At 30.2% G+C, this 16,433-nt stretch overlaps 2 protein-coding genes and 1 long non-coding RNA gene across 3 annotated transcripts; all 3 read right to left on the bottom strand.

Annotated features, from left to right (window-relative positions):
- Positions 1 to 6,186: 6,186 nt before the first annotated feature.
- Positions 6,187 to 6,680, bottom strand: LOC139907019 (cuticle protein 19-like). Its single transcript, XM_071892968.1, has one exon. It carries the CDS (start codon positions 6,644 to 6,646, stop codon positions 6,311 to 6,313), a length of 336 nt encoding a protein of 111 aa, XP_071749069.1. The 5' UTR covers positions 6,647 to 6,680; the 3' UTR covers positions 6,187 to 6,310.
- Positions 6,681 to 12,792: 6,112 nt separating this feature from the next.
- On the bottom strand, positions 12,793 to 13,289 carry LOC121128296 (cuticle protein 18.6). Its single transcript, XM_071892795.1, has one exon. It carries the CDS (start codon positions 13,247 to 13,249, stop codon positions 12,914 to 12,916), a length of 336 nt encoding a protein of 111 aa, XP_071748896.1. The 5' UTR covers positions 13,250 to 13,289; the 3' UTR covers positions 12,793 to 12,913.
- A 2,034-nt stretch (positions 13,290 to 15,323) lies between these two features.
- On the bottom strand, positions 15,324 to 16,427 carry LOC121127812 (uncharacterized). Its single transcript, XR_005867920.1, has 2 exons — positions 16,143 to 16,427; positions 15,324 to 16,079 (listed from the first exon to the last, which is right to left on the bottom strand). It is a non-coding gene; the product is annotated as an uncharacterized lncRNA (long non-coding RNA).
- Positions 16,428 to 16,433: the final 6 nt, after the last annotated feature.

The following is a 16,433-nucleotide window of genomic DNA, read 5'->3' as shown; positions in this document are numbered from 1 at the left end:
GGGTTTATGGAGAATAATAAATATAAACGAATGGAAGTAGTTATTTTTGTATAATTTAATATGAAATAGTACATTTTAATCATATATTATAATACGCTGGTTGGTTTTTTTAGAGGCCGTGGGTCCCGTTTGTTTGATTTTCTTAATACAATCTGAGCCGTAATAAAAAGTTCAAATAGTAATTGATGAAAGAGCTAACATTTGTGTGTGGCTTAATTGTTAAATGCACAACCCGAGTCCCGACCCGTGGGCGAAATGTCAACTCGCTATATATATATAATCATAATCATTATATGAAGCTTAAAATAGGAAATAATTAAATGCAGGATTTTTTGAGAATTTCCCGTTGGTGTAAAACTCCAAGAAATCCTGGTATTTAAGGAGAAACTGTCGATAACCGGAGATAATAAAGATTCTAGTTTGACATTTGCTCTGAATTTATCTCATCAACAATGCTTTAAGACTGTTTGATAAAACCCTGCCGACGTTTTCATCTCATTTATTTAATTAGTTAGACATTAGTATGAGGACACGAGTCTTTCTTTTATTTGCCAGCATGTTTTAATCCATTTGCATGATTTTGTAGTTTCTCGTATAACTTCAAAATCAGCAAAATATCTTTTTAAATATGGACAGTAGAGTTTTGAAACGCTTATGCCCACTGCTTGGGCTCTAGTACCATAATGAAATTCAAATGGTTGGGAGTTGTGAAGTTCACATTAAATAAGTAATAAATGTTTTATCAACCTAATGAAGTTTAGGAACAATATTGATTCGATTCCAGTTTTTTGGATGCAAAAATTTCTCCAGATTGGTATATGTATAAATATATAAAACTCCACCGTTTACCAATTTATATACTTTTTAATTTATTAAAATTTAATTCATTACCTATCACAAAGTTTAGAAAAAAATCAGTACTTAACCTTGATCAATTTATGTACAAAAAATAAATGACAATACAGATAATAATGATTAATTATGTTCCATAGACAAAGTTCCTAAAAAGGTGGAACAAGTAATTAAGTAGAAAAAATTCATCCATATTTCCTGGTAAAAAATCTTAAATTTTTCTTTGAATATGTTTCAATTAAGCAAATATATATATTTTTTTTTACAAATTATAAAGATACATAATCGGGATCTTAAATATATTTAACTAGAGGAGACTGTAGCTAGTTGGCTCACTTTTCCCTTTGAAATATTACTCAGCATGTAGAAGTTTATAGGAAAATGCAATTTTTTCACCAATTTTCATTATATAGTAAATGTTACTTTAATATTGTTAAGCAGACTATTGGTCGAACTTTTTTTTGTAGAGGGACAATTTGCCGAACGGACATTTCATGGGAGGACAATTTGCGACATTTGCACGAAAAATAGTTTCTAATATATTTATATATACATACATACACTCGCATAAAGAAGATTGTATCCCTCAATAATCAAATGGTAAATTCAGGTTTCACAAATGCTTGAGCAAAAAACAACAACAATACTTAAAATACATTACTGTTATAAAAAAAAAAATATAAGGCACCTGAAATTATCGAGGGCCCAAAACCTTCCATACTTGACCTCAACCATACTTATCGTTATCAACCAAATGAGATAATTACATCAAGTGTTTTATTTAGATATGTTTCTGTAGTAATTAAATATGTATATTGGTCATTCCATCGAAAATTTACACTTTTTCATTTTTATTTCATCCGATTTGCACTATAAATCGAAAACACAAAAATAAATTTCATATCTGTAACTCAATCCAGCTCTGAGTTATGAGCTTCTTTTTATGATGAATCTGATCCAAAATTGTCCTGAAGATCCTTGTGCTTAAGATTGTAGTTTTTAAATTACTCATATGATGGATTTAAATAATAAATCATTTGATGGCTATTGAGTTATTTAAAAATGATTGACCTTCATCATATTTTTTCAGGTTAAAGATCTCAAAAATCCAATCCTCTGATTTTTGATGGAAAAATTTATCAAATCAATACCTCAATTTAAAAAATAAATTTTGACTCAGAGTGGTAGGTCTATGGGGCTGTAAAGTCTGAGAGGATTAATTTGTTTATATATACAAAATTTGACATTTAACGGATTTTAGAGATATAATGCTTATAAAATTAAGCAAATCTTGTAATTTTCAACCAATTCACGTATAATATTCATTCTCATAAACAGTTATTATTATAATTTATTTATTACCCCAAAAACAATAGTTTATTGGTTGTATTTATGAACATTAGGAAACTTATAAATAATGAAACTAACCTACCACTTGAATAACCAAAAAATTTAGTTAGTAATATATTATATTATAAATTATATACGTTACTCTTCCAAAAATCAGTAAAAAACTTATGTTAACAAAATCAACTTCTCTTAGCGGTTATAAAGCACCTCCAATCTTCAAATAATTTAGTACACATTGATTAGTTATTAAGTTAGTAGCTTCGTTTATTTATTTATTTTTGTTTTATGAATATAACCAAGGGTTTAGTGAAGAAAACTTGGTGAATTCCTGATCAATGTGGACTACAGTCCTCACAAGACAACATTCTCTTGACTATGGGATCTAAGACGCCATAGGGAAGAAAACCTGTTTTACATTCCATGTGAATTAGGATGCCCTAAAGGTTCCCATGAAAAAAGAGTGGGCGGGCTTACATTTTGGAGGAATACATAAAGAAGAACATTAAGGCTTTCAGGCCTAGGATGGATGCCAATGGTAACCGCTCAGAGATTTAATTGTTTATATGAAGTAAAATACATTTTGCCCAACAACTTGTACTTTTTGAGAATCTTGATCAAGTTCAACTGGAGAAAAGTAGTTCCCAATTCGCAGGGGCACCCTATATCCTTGTTCACCAAACCAATCATTTCGAATGATAATTAATTGACAACTAAAAAGTGATTGACACTTCTTTCCTTAGAATCACTGTCGTGATTGTTTGTTATCTAATTTATTTATTGAACTACAAAGTGTAAATATTCCATGTATTGTGTATACATGATGATCATTAATGAAAATATTGAATCATAAAATAAAAAAATCCTGAAAAAAACCCTAATTAATTTACCTATTGGACATATAAAGAATGTCTATTTATCATAATATCATTTTAAATTAAATTAAATTTGGCAATTGCAGATATCGATATAAAAACTATAATTTTTTGTACAAAACCCCCGGAGAGACATTTGCCGAAATGTCCGACCGGCAAAATGTACATTCGGCAAATTATAGTTAAGTGAAATATCCGTTCCTAAAATCATTTTACGGCGAAATATCTCCCTTGTAAAAAAGTTTGACCAAATATTCCTAGAACCTAAAATGGTTTTTATTATATAAAACTTTGAATAAGATTTGTTTTGTTTAATTATATAGATTGTTATGTGGTTAGTCAATTGTGTTTGGGTATTTCAATGGAATAGTTAAACTTCTTTTTTTTTTTAAATCCGATTTGAATAAAATTTTGAGCGTCAAGAACGATATTGTTGAGAAACTTCAAAATATAATTTCATATCTTAATCCACCTCTTAGTTACGAGCTCTAATGAAAGTCCATTTGAGCTATTTCATGCCCAAAATCCCTCAACAGATCAGGTTTGGGAAAGATATAAGAGAAATGTGGAACCCACTCCAACTGTGAAATTTCCTCTGAAAATTCAGGTTTGGGCCGTTATCAGCCACCATGCAGTGTCAAATCTTCACCTGATTCCACGAAACCAAATTGTGATGGCCGAGTACTACGTAACGGACATCCTCAGAAAGTCTCTGAAGTCTGCTTTGTCTCGTACTGAAGAAACTGAACCTCATTTGAAGAGGAAAATGTTGTCTGACACATCAAGAGCCATTTTTTAGCAGGAGTGTGCGCCTGCTCACCAATCCAAAAAGGCGTAAAAGTGAATTGATACAACTTGAATTCCTGTGAATATTCCTCATTTGTCTCCCATTGAAAATTTGTGAGCCTTAGTCCAGAAGGAACTCAATGAAAATGCTCAAGCAACTTCAGAGGATGAATTTTAAAAAATCTATAAAAGCTTGGGAAAGAATTTCTCCAGATATTTTGAATAATCTGTATGACAGATGCCAAAACGCATAAAAAAATGTATTAAGCTTAAAGTTATATTGGGAAGTAACTACAGTTTTTCGCAAAAAAAAAAAAATCACTTGTTTAGTGCAAGTGTCATGTATTACACCATCATGATTTTTTTTTTTTAAAACAACATCAATTTTTGGACATACTGTGTTTGAAAAATTAAACTTCTCATATCGGTTATAAAGTAACTTCAATCTTCAAACTATTCTGTAAAAAAATGGTTAGTTATTAAGATAAAGCTTATTTATATTCGTTCAAAGGTGGTAATCGTTCATTGTTCAAAAAAAAAAATTCATGAACGACACAAAAGTACACATTTAAATCGTTCATCGTTTATTTAGAATAAATTCATATATCTATTTTTTTCAATACATATATTCTTATAATCCAGTTGTTAATTACTTTATCTCAATAAATAAAGTTTATCTCTCACATAGGTGAGTATTCATGAGTTTATTTGAGATGCTTGAAAGTACTTTATAAATTTTAATATTTTACGAATATGCATATGCATATTGTACGTACCTGGCGCGTGCTTTGCACATAAAAGACGCGTTTTAATAGAGAAAAGGAAGGATGATAATAAGATATTATTTTTACACGGACATCCAGGGGTAGCATAGTGTATCGGGCAAATTGTTCTCCCCACTGAATGAGAGTATGCTAATAACTAGTGATGTGAATCGTGTGTATAATCGGCATGTCAAAAAAATTTACCCAAAATCAACATGATAATTCGAAAATTTAAAAAAATGTTTTGGAGATAATAGCATAGTTTCATTCTTTATTTTTTGTAAAATTAATCAAACCAATAGTTAGTTGAAGAGTTACAAATCTGATTTTATTTTTAAGCAAAAGTCATTTGACATAGCAATTTTTATACCAATCGGATGAAAAAAATAAAACAAGTGTAAGTTTTCCATCTATTTGAATATTACAAAATATGTAAACAGGATTTCGCATAACTTTTTATCTCCATTACAAACTTCAAAACATTATTCCCTCCCCATATTGGAATTTAAAGTACTTTTAATGAGGATAACGGAATTATTGAATATTTCTTGGAGGATCTATATGTTAATATGGGTTGATTTTTTTGCATGAAAAATAAAAATTGAGAAATATTCCGTGTCACATTGCATAAAAATATATAAAGTTAGATCTAAATTCCAGACTCCCTCAAGTCTCAATGTTTTATTAAACAAAAATATGTGTCGATTTAAGTCTTGAGTAAATCCTTGACTGTGGGTTTTTTAGGTGTTATAGAAATTATTAAATTAAATTATTTTATTTTAGTTGCATATATTTAAATTCTGGGGCACTAATTTAAGAGACTTTAACAAAAAAAAAAAAAATTAAATCTTCATTTGCTCATACACATAAAATCATTTTTACAGTACACATTAAATAAGTGATAACCGGTTAATCAAACTAATTCCATTATTTATACGGCGGAAAGTGTTGAAAAAGACGGTCAAAAATTTAGTTTATAATTTTCCAAAGCGTTTAGAAGGTAAACTTTTTCCCACCCACTGTATCTATCATCTTTAAACAAGTTTTTTGATGCAAATATAAGTAATAAGCTCCATTGCTTGTTTTGGGATAGAATGAGTCGTATAATTTCTCATAAAAATAAGTAATTTGGTTCTTTATTCATTTTATTAAAATAAATAATATCTATTACCAATTAAATTTATATAAAGCGTGAATAATTGGGGTTTCACTCGTAAAAAAAATGGGATTCTAGCAAATCAAATTTAGCGTCAATATTGATTCGATTATGGCTATTTTGTATACAGAAATTACTCCTAATTAATTTTACAATATGATACCAACTTTTCAAAAATTTATATTCGTATTAATTCACTTCATTGTTTATTAAAATGTTTTATTAAGTTATATTGGAGTCTTTTGGCTCATATAATATTTCTGTTTTCGTTAAGCAACTATTAAAAAAGATGATAGACGATGGTAAAAAAAATATTGATATTGAAAAAATTCAATTTCAAAAATAAAAATAATAATGGCTTGTTATTCAACACTTGCAAAAAAATAAACAGATTGGAGCAGTACTATGATTTTAAAATATAAATATAAATTTGTATTTCTTTGAGAGTAAACAATATCAATTTCAACTATGAATAATATATTTAACATAAATATAAATCAATTAATGAATATTCATCAATGCCAAACTTTTTAAACATATCTGGGTTGCTGAGGAGCTTCGGGATAGGATGGAGTTCCTTCATACTGAACGTCAGCAACGTATCCACTATCTCCACTCACAGTGTAGGTCACAGTTTGAATACGACCATCGGGGAGAGCCACTTGATAGGATCCAGAGATGACTTGTCCATCAGAGGATTCTTCGGCAGAAAAGTCATTTCCTGATTGGGGATCTTGAACGGCGTATTGATAAGCGTAAGGCTCTTCAACTGGAGCATAAGCAGGCTGAGAGGCTTGATATTGGGGTGCTCCAAAGGCACATGAAAAGACGATGGAAAGAAGGAATACTGAGGTGTACATGATCATTGTTGCCTGTAAACTTTGTACTGATTGCCGTTTGGAGATGGAGCAGTCCTTATATAGGTAACTGTGTGGACGGGTTTTTGTCGGTCATGTACTTTTGTTGGTGTTACACTTAATTATGTATTATTTGCGAAGTGCATATTTTTTCATTTTTTGCGAGCGAGCCAAGTGTCCTTCGGATGTTTGGTTTTTGTTCTGTAGAATGTTGAATCCATTTCCCTCTCTCTTTGAGTGAAATAGGTTCATAATTATAAATACATATATATATATAATTTTTTTTTAATTATAAAATATGTTGTAAGTTTTGACTTTTTACTACAAATTAATAATTGATTAAAGGTATTATGTAGCACATTATAAACTCTTAATGATCAAAAAATTTTACGTCTAATTATATAATAATTAAGTAATTTTAATAGATGAAAATGAAATGATTCAAGTAATTAAAAGTTTATGAAAATTGAAAACAAAATTTTCCTTATGAAAGTCAATACTAGCCTTAAGTAATATAATAGCCGCAATAATATCGTTAATTAATAAATAAAATAATTAAAATTGCCATTTGTCTAATCAATCTTTGGAGTTGGACTCAAAAACTTTGCTTCGACACGGGCTATGACCCTTATAGCTGAAAATGCCCACTTCTTTGGATTCCAACTTCCCAGCCCAACATTATGAGTTCAATAATGTCGCATAAGTTAAATTAATTTTATTTCTTGATTCCAAAACTTGATCAATTGGAGCAAAAAGTTTTATTACCTTAAAACTAGATATATACTAGATATTTAGTCCGTTCCGATATCATCTCTATCTACAATTCCACGACTTTTATTTACAAATAACAAAATATTTTTTCTTTTTTAATGTCTAACTTTTTATTAATTACGGATAGGAAAAAAAATTATATAAATTTATCAATCATAATTAAATATTAATATATTTTAATTCAAAAAATTTAACTACTCTCCTTGCTCAGGAGCCAATTAATTTCCGGTTGGCTCATATTAAGGTGTTCGACGCCCCTCATTTGTTATATATTTAAAGTCCTTCTACCCGTCCCCCGGCCTCTGGTTTAATTTCAAGAGCCTCACAGATAAAAAAATACTTGCACCATTAACAATAAGCTATTTTCTATAATATTACTGGTTCGGCACACATTAGATCAAATACTTTTGTAATGTGTCCACTTCCTAATTGATATTTTATAGTTTTATATGCTTGCCCTAAGAATTGAAATATGTATCAATCAGTGCTCGAGTACGGAGTTCTGTCTTTTGTAATGGACCCGGAACGGATACTGATGACTCAAACTTGACCCTGAAAATATGGACTTGACTTCAGTTTTGTTCAGTACAATATTATTCAACAAAGATACCAAAAAAAGAAATATTTTATCAAAAATTTACTTAATGGTTTCAGAGTAAACCACTCAACCCAACCCTTGCCGTGACATATTTTTTGAACGACTCATGATACAATTCAAATGTATGGGGTACTGACAATTGTGATTATTTCTTAATTATTAGTTTCAAGTAAATTTGAATCAGTTGAAACTCTGTTGAATTTTCCAAAGATTGCTGCAAAAATCGTTTGCGTAATTCCTTTTGATCAACATTTACTAAAAGTGCCACCCATCTTAAGCAGAGCTTTTGCATCCCTAATTATTCGTGTAAGTTGTTTTCCACCCAATCTTCTGATGTCCCCACAACCTCAGCTATCTCACACGTATATTGTCCAACAGGATATGATGCACTTTTTCGATGGTTTCCGTTGTGGTTTCAGTTTATGGGCATCCTTCACGTGTCATCTTCAAAGGATGTGCAATCTCGTTTAAAGTCAGTCGCCCACTTTTTAATAGTTGATAAGGAAGGAGCATAGTCCTTGTAAACTTTTGTCAAATTCGAATGAAATTCCTTAGGGGTAAAACCATCCAAAACAAAAACAAAAAATTAATAACCTTCCTTTTATTCTATTTTCTCCCTATTAACAAAAACACCCAAAACTTAACTAAAACAGTTCGTGTAAGCGAACTCTGGAGCAACCCAGTTGAAACTATTCATGCATAAAAAACGGTAAATTTGTACAAGAAATGGCAGCACCACAACGTTATAAAAAATGGACCCTTCCGGCAACCGAACCCCTCAAATCTATGAGCCTTTTCTTCTTTCCAAAAAAAATTGTTTCTTGTAAAACGAGCATCAATAAAAATTGTTTTTTATATAGACAGTCCTCTAGTTTATCCACTATCTCTCACCCAAACAAAAATCCTTACGACGCCTTGTAAAGGCATTTGAATTCCTCTTAACTAAATTATTATTATAGATTTTTACTTATAAAATTATCGAATATTACGGAAATACGGACACCTATATTGATACGTGAACTGTTAAAAAAATATTGGTATCCTAATAAAAATAAAACATAGTTACTATGTATCATAAATTACTCTGATGTTTGGGAATCCACAAGTCCTCAAAATAAAGTCAAGGATATTTACTTTGAACAAGATTAATGACCTATTTACTTTTAAAATATAGACTGTATAATTTTTTCTTAGAAATGGAGAACGCGTTATAAATAAGGAGTTAATATGTTCAAATTAAAACTAATCTATTTGATTATAATATAGTTTAATCGAGTCATTTACAATCATAACTCAGTTTGAAGGAGGATTGACTTTTTAGAGGTCATGCATAAATACATATATGACGTCCAGAGAAAGGGAGATGTGAGGGGGCGGGGGTATGTGCATCCTTAATAAACATACTCTTTTTGAGTATACATATTTGAAATCATTAATGTATGACACAAAAAATAATTGTTCATTTTATAATACATTTAAAAATAAGGTAAAATGAAAGTATTGGACGTCTCATTTATTCTTATCGGATTTCTGGACAAAAAAGACTAGGGGATTAAAGGTAGGACAGATCCACATTTTCTTGGATACGAGTTGGTTCAGTTCTCAAAACGTAAATATTTGAGTTAGTTTCCCAAACTTCTGGATCGAGATCTGAAACCAAAATTAGGTAGATACTTGTCTCGAATTTTATAAGCATTTTAGTCAAAGTTCAGACCTAAATAAAATAGAATCCAGATTGAGGTTATATTTTCCCTGATTACTGAAGTCAAAAAATGGATACCCCAATGTTATTGCTCTTAGAACATGGTTATTATAAAAATTGGTATTAAAATAACTTTCAAATGACCCCGTGATGTAATTGGCTATGTAGATGTTGCTCCAAGAAGTAATAAAGATAAGTAAAGATACTACATTCCATATCGATGCTTATAATTTTTTTTAAACTAGGATTAAGTACAGAGTTCGACCTATACATAACAACCAAAACGAATTTTTTTTAAAAAATGACGAAGAGGACACAAAAATCACCATTGTAGGAAAAAAATGGTGATCACATATCCCTCGTTGAGAGGAATAAGGTTTTAAAAATACTGGACACAGGCTATATACGTCTCTTACCGCAGACTCACCGCAGAATCCTTAATAAAACGGTTACCTAACTATGAAGATCCCCGCTACACTATCAAAAGAGCGGTGGTCTATGTCATTGATGACGCTTCGGAACAATAGGTTCGAAAGGTTATCTTGAACAATACACCTCTCTTCTTAGCCTCGTGGAGAAAATGAGAGAGGAAAAAAATGCCAAGAAAAGGCTTACCGGCTTCATCAGAGGGGTCACAGGAAACATTGGCGATGATAAACTTGTTCAGATCATTGCATATCAATGTAATTCCCTACGTGTTAGAGGTAGAGGCGAACTGACCAAATCTGAAATAAGACAGTTAGGAAAAGTCCTACATCTTGATGTGGATCAAACAGCATTTGAAGATCTGCCAGCTATTGACTTCACACTAAAAGTGGCTTCCGCAGGAACGGTGCGCTTTCACGACCCTCGAAACGCGCCACCAACTCAATAAAGTGAGGAAACTGTGGAAAAGTGATAGACCAAGATCAAAACTCTGAACGCTGTGTTGATAGGTCTAATCAACACAAAACAACTACCATTGTTTAGGATAGTGCATTTTGTTGCACGGAGGAAATTGTACTAGTACTAATTTAAATAAATGTAATTATACTCCAAAGGCCAAGGAAACTGACAGTATCAGAGAAACTGCAGCTGAGGACCACAGAGTGCCAGATGAGCCAGGAGAAGACCTGGTAAATCAAGTAGCAGGTGTGAAAGACCCTGGAAAAATTCCAAAATCTATTTATTCAAAAGTAGGGATGGCCAGTCCAAAATAGATATGTTCTTCGATTTGGCTGCGAACCCCTACAAAAGAAACCAAAATGATTAGCTGTTCTTATATCAACACTCAACACTGCAAAGAATCTAACTCTGAAAATACCAAATAGCCTTAATGACAGAGCCATACCTCAGTAAGTGCTACACAAAAACCCTCATTCTAAGGATACTGGTTATTCTTTGCAAACATGGGTCAAAACAAAAAGTAAGCATTCGGAATACTAATTATTTACATACATGGTTCATTTCAGAAATCTCTAAAAAATATGTTACCACTGTATACTTAAAAATAGACGAGTCTATAATGTATATTTGTGCAGACTATCTCCAGGAATTCATATTAATTCAGAACGAAAAACAGTTACGTCTGATTGATCAAACCCATCTCTACGTTCATGATTCATCACTTTTTAACAAGAATTAATTCTTACTTTTACAATTGTTATTTAATAGAAAAATTATTTAATATTTATTTTAAAAGTTCTATTAGTGATGTTGCATGGGTTGTGTCTATCCAAATGTCAAGTAATCCATGGGCAGACAGCAGTAAATTCTTAACCAACTAAGATATTGTCTATGTTTTTTTGAGTAGTCTAACATAGAGTGGTCACTCAAAAAATTGGACACCCCAATACATACTCTAAAATAAATATTTGGAAGAAGTTGACCTTTTTGTAACCTTTGGCCTTTTATATGACCTTAAACTGTACTTTATCAATTTAAAGTATTATATAATTATGGCTTTTAGCATAAAAAGACTTAAATGATAACGAACGTACGAATTTCTTTTTATTACTTAGAAAAAAGATTAAAAAATACGAATCTCAAAGCAACTCGCAGCTAATTTAATGAAGCGTTATAACAGCAATGTAACTCTTCTAATTGTCAGTGTGAAGACGTTAATTTTCAGGGTTTTTTTGTTATTTTTTTTTGCATACTGGGATATCTTATTATCATCTACTTTAGTACATTCTATGACATCCCTAAAAAATACTTAATACTTTATTTTTCTTAAAAATAAAATAATCAACTATGACTACCTTTTGACTGTATGCTTTCAAAATATCCGGAATAACTGGAAACTTAAATAAATTTTACAAAAAATGAGATAGTCTTTTGGTGTTTCATTGAATGATTTTATAGGTAATTTCAAATGAACTTTTTTTTTTTTGGCTTTTTTCCACATAAGTAATATTCGAAAAATATTCAGGTATAATTAATTATATTAGTTTAAATATCTCATAGAATGTACTAAAGTAGATGTTAATAAGACAAAACAAAGAAAAACTGGAAATTTATGTCGTCACACTGACAATTAGAAAAATGTTTGAGAGAAGAGTTGCATAGCTTTCATGACGTTTCATCAAATTAGCTGCGATAAACATTCACCCTGCTCCGAATATAGCAATAATATAAGCAGGAATTAATCCAATATCGATCCTCATTTCTAATCCAATAAAGACTTCCTCAACAAATCCTCAGTGTTATTTTTATGTTTCACAAACTAGTAATAACTTTATACTCTTCAAGAAAAAATGATAATGTAAATATCTTTGGATAAAAAAGTTCAGGTGGCAACTAAGAATGGCCTTTCATTATCATATTACATTCATCTATGCTGATAACTCATCAAACGTCTATAGTAGAAACTATCTCATATCTTTTTTTTTAATCAATAATTATGATTTCAATCAAAGAACCTCTTTGTTTTTTGCACGTTAAATCTTTATTTTTTCGTTCAGCAACAATTAAAAAAGGTGATGCACGACAATGGCAGAAATAAAATTAATATTGATATTGAAAACTCAATTTCAAAAGTAAAAATAATAATTAGTTATTATTCAACACTTGCCAAAAAATAAACGGATTGGAGCAGTACTATGATTTTAAAATATAAATATACATTTGTATTTCGTTGAGAGTAAACAATATCAATTTCAACTATGAATAATATATTTAACATAAATATAAATCAATTAATAAATATTCATCGATGCCAAGCTTTTTAAACATATCTGGGTTGCTGAGGAGCTTCGGGATAGGATGGAGTTCCTTCATACTGAACGTCAGCAACGTATCCACTATCTCCACTCACAGTGTAGGTCACAGTTTGAATACGACCATCCGGGAGAGCCACTTGATAGGATCCAGAGATGACCTGTCCATCAGAGGATTCTTCGGCAGAAAAGTCATTTCCTGATTGGGGATCTTGAACGGCGTATTGATAAGCGTAGGGTTGTGGCTCTTCAACAGGAGTGTAAGCAGGCTGAGAGGCTGGATATTGGGGTGCTCCAAAGGCACATGAGAAGACGACGGAAAGAAGGAATACTGAGGTGTACATGATTATTGTTGCTTGTAAACTTTGTACTGATTGCCGTTTGGAGGTGTAGTGTCCTTTATATATCTGCTTGGTTTTGACTTCTTTTTTATTTAAAAAAGAAAAAAAATTCAAAACGTTGGTTACCCATATTATTTTTACGTGCTCAAAAATGAAAGACGGGCGTGTACTCCTGTAAAAATATTGCACCTTGAAGTTAAACATGTTTCGTATTATTAAAATGCGAAATGAGGTTTATTTAATCATAGAAAATATATAATTATTACTAATTAATTATTATACAGTTTTTATTCCAAGTTTTTAAAAGTTTTGTTATTCAAGTGTTCTTTTTCCGGTTCAATCCATTTTATTAGTGTTCACCTGTTTTTAGCATTCTGTTCAAGGTTCAACTCATAAAGTAGGGAATATAAATTTAGATTGCAAGTTATTTGTACGACCGAATTTTGTAGGCTGAGGTATATTTTCTTATAAAAGCTTAGTAAAATAAAATTAGAGTGTTTGAAATTAGAAATCAGTCTTCTAGTTATAAGGTTGATTGATAATTATGATTAACATGTGATGTTGTATATGCATTTGGTCCTACCCAAACTCCAGCAAATAAAATATATATCACTACTTCAAAGCATTTGTTTCAGTTTACCATTCAACTACTTATCTGAAATAACAATATTAACGTACTAGATATACTTTTACTTTCTAATATCTGAAGTCGGAGAATATTCTATGCTACTCAATACTGTAAACCAAATTATATCAGATAATGAAATATCTATGATGTAATTTGTTGCAATATTTATATTAGTGATTGAGACCGTCGTAGAATTTTTTGGATTCTTCATTAAAATTAATTTTTTGAATTTCAATTTTAAGAGTAAATGCTCTGGGAATTAGTAAAACAGTATAGATTATTATATTTTTTGTCTCTTTTCGATCTCCTTATGTTTAAGTAATTCATTGTCTTTTCTAATATATAAGTTTTTACTAATTATTATTAAATATATGTTTTTTTCGACAATTATTTTAATACATATACTTTTAATTAAACTTTAAAGTTTTCTTCCATAAATTGCGTAAAAAAAAAAAAGATTTGTTCTATTATTGCCTCTTAGAATCTTTGACTCAATTAATTTAAATAAAAGAATAGCCTTCAGTAGTCTTTGATATGTATATCTATGTAGTTCAACCTCACCTCTAGAATTTATTCTATTTCCAATGAAAAACAAGACAGTTTTATTTATATCCTCCATAACAAAATGCAAATTATTTAATCTTTGTAACTATTACATGAATTCAACTTCTGTAGAATCGGCTGCCTCAGTGATTTCGTTTGCCAAATGCAATTTGATTTTTAGAAAAGAAGAAAAAATCTTCAGAATCAGACTTAGTTTTTGGTTTTCAGCACAAAATTATCATGATAACTAATTAACGCCGATAAACAAATGATAGCCAAGATGTAAGGTACTGAGACAAATTTTGCCTATAATTTAGAATTCTTTATTTAAAGGTCCTCAATCAAGTCAAATTTCTATAAAAAAATCGTCCATTTGTAAAACAACTATTGTAATTTTTGTTCAATTTTTTTGAGTCACTTATGACTTATGACAATTTATGTTTTATATATAGTTAGGTACAAAGTATGTAATTAATTAGGTATAATGGAATTTATATTTGAAACTAAATATTTTTCTTTGATCATTTTACCATTGTAAATCCTTAATTAGAATACGTGAAGTCAGCCATTATTTCCCATTGTGTATCTTTTTTTTTCATAGTTTAAAATTGATTCTAATTGTATTTAATCTAAAAGTAATTTAGCAACAATTAGCTTGTTCTAAGGAGAACATCTCAGAACACAAAGTTATTTTCATTTTCACATTCAAGAACCAACCATTCAAAACATCATTTAACATTTGGACTGGTTTGCACCAAAGCTATGGGCCAAGGTGACAAAAAGCACTTGTTTGAATGATAATTTTTATTTATCTACGAAAATCTTTTCACCCTCAAAAGATCCTTACATACTGCATATGTCGTTACTTAATCATTTTTATAGAAATTTTTTAATAATTTAATTTAATTTTTAAAATATAGACTTTTATTTTAGTTTCATTTAAACATCTACATACATATAATCTTAGTTTAGTTTCAAATACAAAGTTATTGTAGGAAGTGTCCTTAAATATATACTTTATACTTATTGGCACAGTATAGTTTATAAAATATGCAAATATTACATGATGAGTTTTTGTGAATTCCCGAATCAAATTGAAGTTGAGGGTTAATACATATATTACAATACATCAGAAATGAACGAACCATAAACAACAAACAAATAAATGTGATGCCAATGAAATTACATTTTTACAAAATGTAAATCATACTATAAATCATAGAGATATTAAAGTATTTTTATATCAAATTACGTGATAATTTAAGGATAATTGTCTATATAAAATTTTTGTTTTTAAGAAATTATATGATTAAAACGTTTTTGTTTTCTAGAAAATATATTCAAAATTTATAAAAAAAGACGACAAAACCATCACCAAGTACTATTGGGTTGTGTCGTCTTCTTTAAAATATAAATTTATTGTTGGGTAAGTTGAGAACCGTTGTCAGTATTCCATGACGAAGAAGGAGAGGATGGTTGTTCATATTTTCTACAGAAATTAGAGTATCAGATAAGAAAGAAAGAAGGTCTGAGTAAAGGGACACTCCTCACTCCTTACAGGCCCTGTCTCACGAATACGTTTTAGGTCGTCATATTTAGCTTTGTCTCATTTGAACTCATTGATTTGTTCTGGATCCCTTTTATATCACTATACGATCAATTCTGGAAGTATATGATGAAACTTGGAATTTTCCAAAGAAGCACAATGCCTATAACCACAAATACCATCATTATACAGAAAACTGTGTTGCTGACTCCATTGTTAGAGGAGCTACACATTCGAAAGTACCTTCTAGGCGTAGCTTCTTCTGTTGTGTCAGCTGTCATTGTTCTACGTATATATTGTTACGAATTTTTATCCTTACGTTGACTAAAAGTATTGGATGTTTCTGTTCCTCTATTGTTACACTAAAGAACTGCTCATAATGTGTTTGTTTTTTGTTCTTAGACGAATCAATAATAATTTTGAGAAGGGAAGTTAATCTTTTCCCATTCCACTGACTCACTTTTTTATCA

The sequence above is a fragment of the Lepeophtheirus salmonis genome, chromosome 13 (genome assembly GCF_016086655.4).
Source record: "Lepeophtheirus salmonis chromosome 13, UVic_Lsal_1.4, whole genome shotgun sequence".
NCBI classification, from domain to species: domain Eukaryota; kingdom Metazoa; phylum Arthropoda; class Copepoda; order Siphonostomatoida; family Caligidae; genus Lepeophtheirus; species Lepeophtheirus salmonis.
Note: the sequence above shows the minus strand (reverse complement) of the source record. Positions and strands in the feature narration are given on the sequence as shown.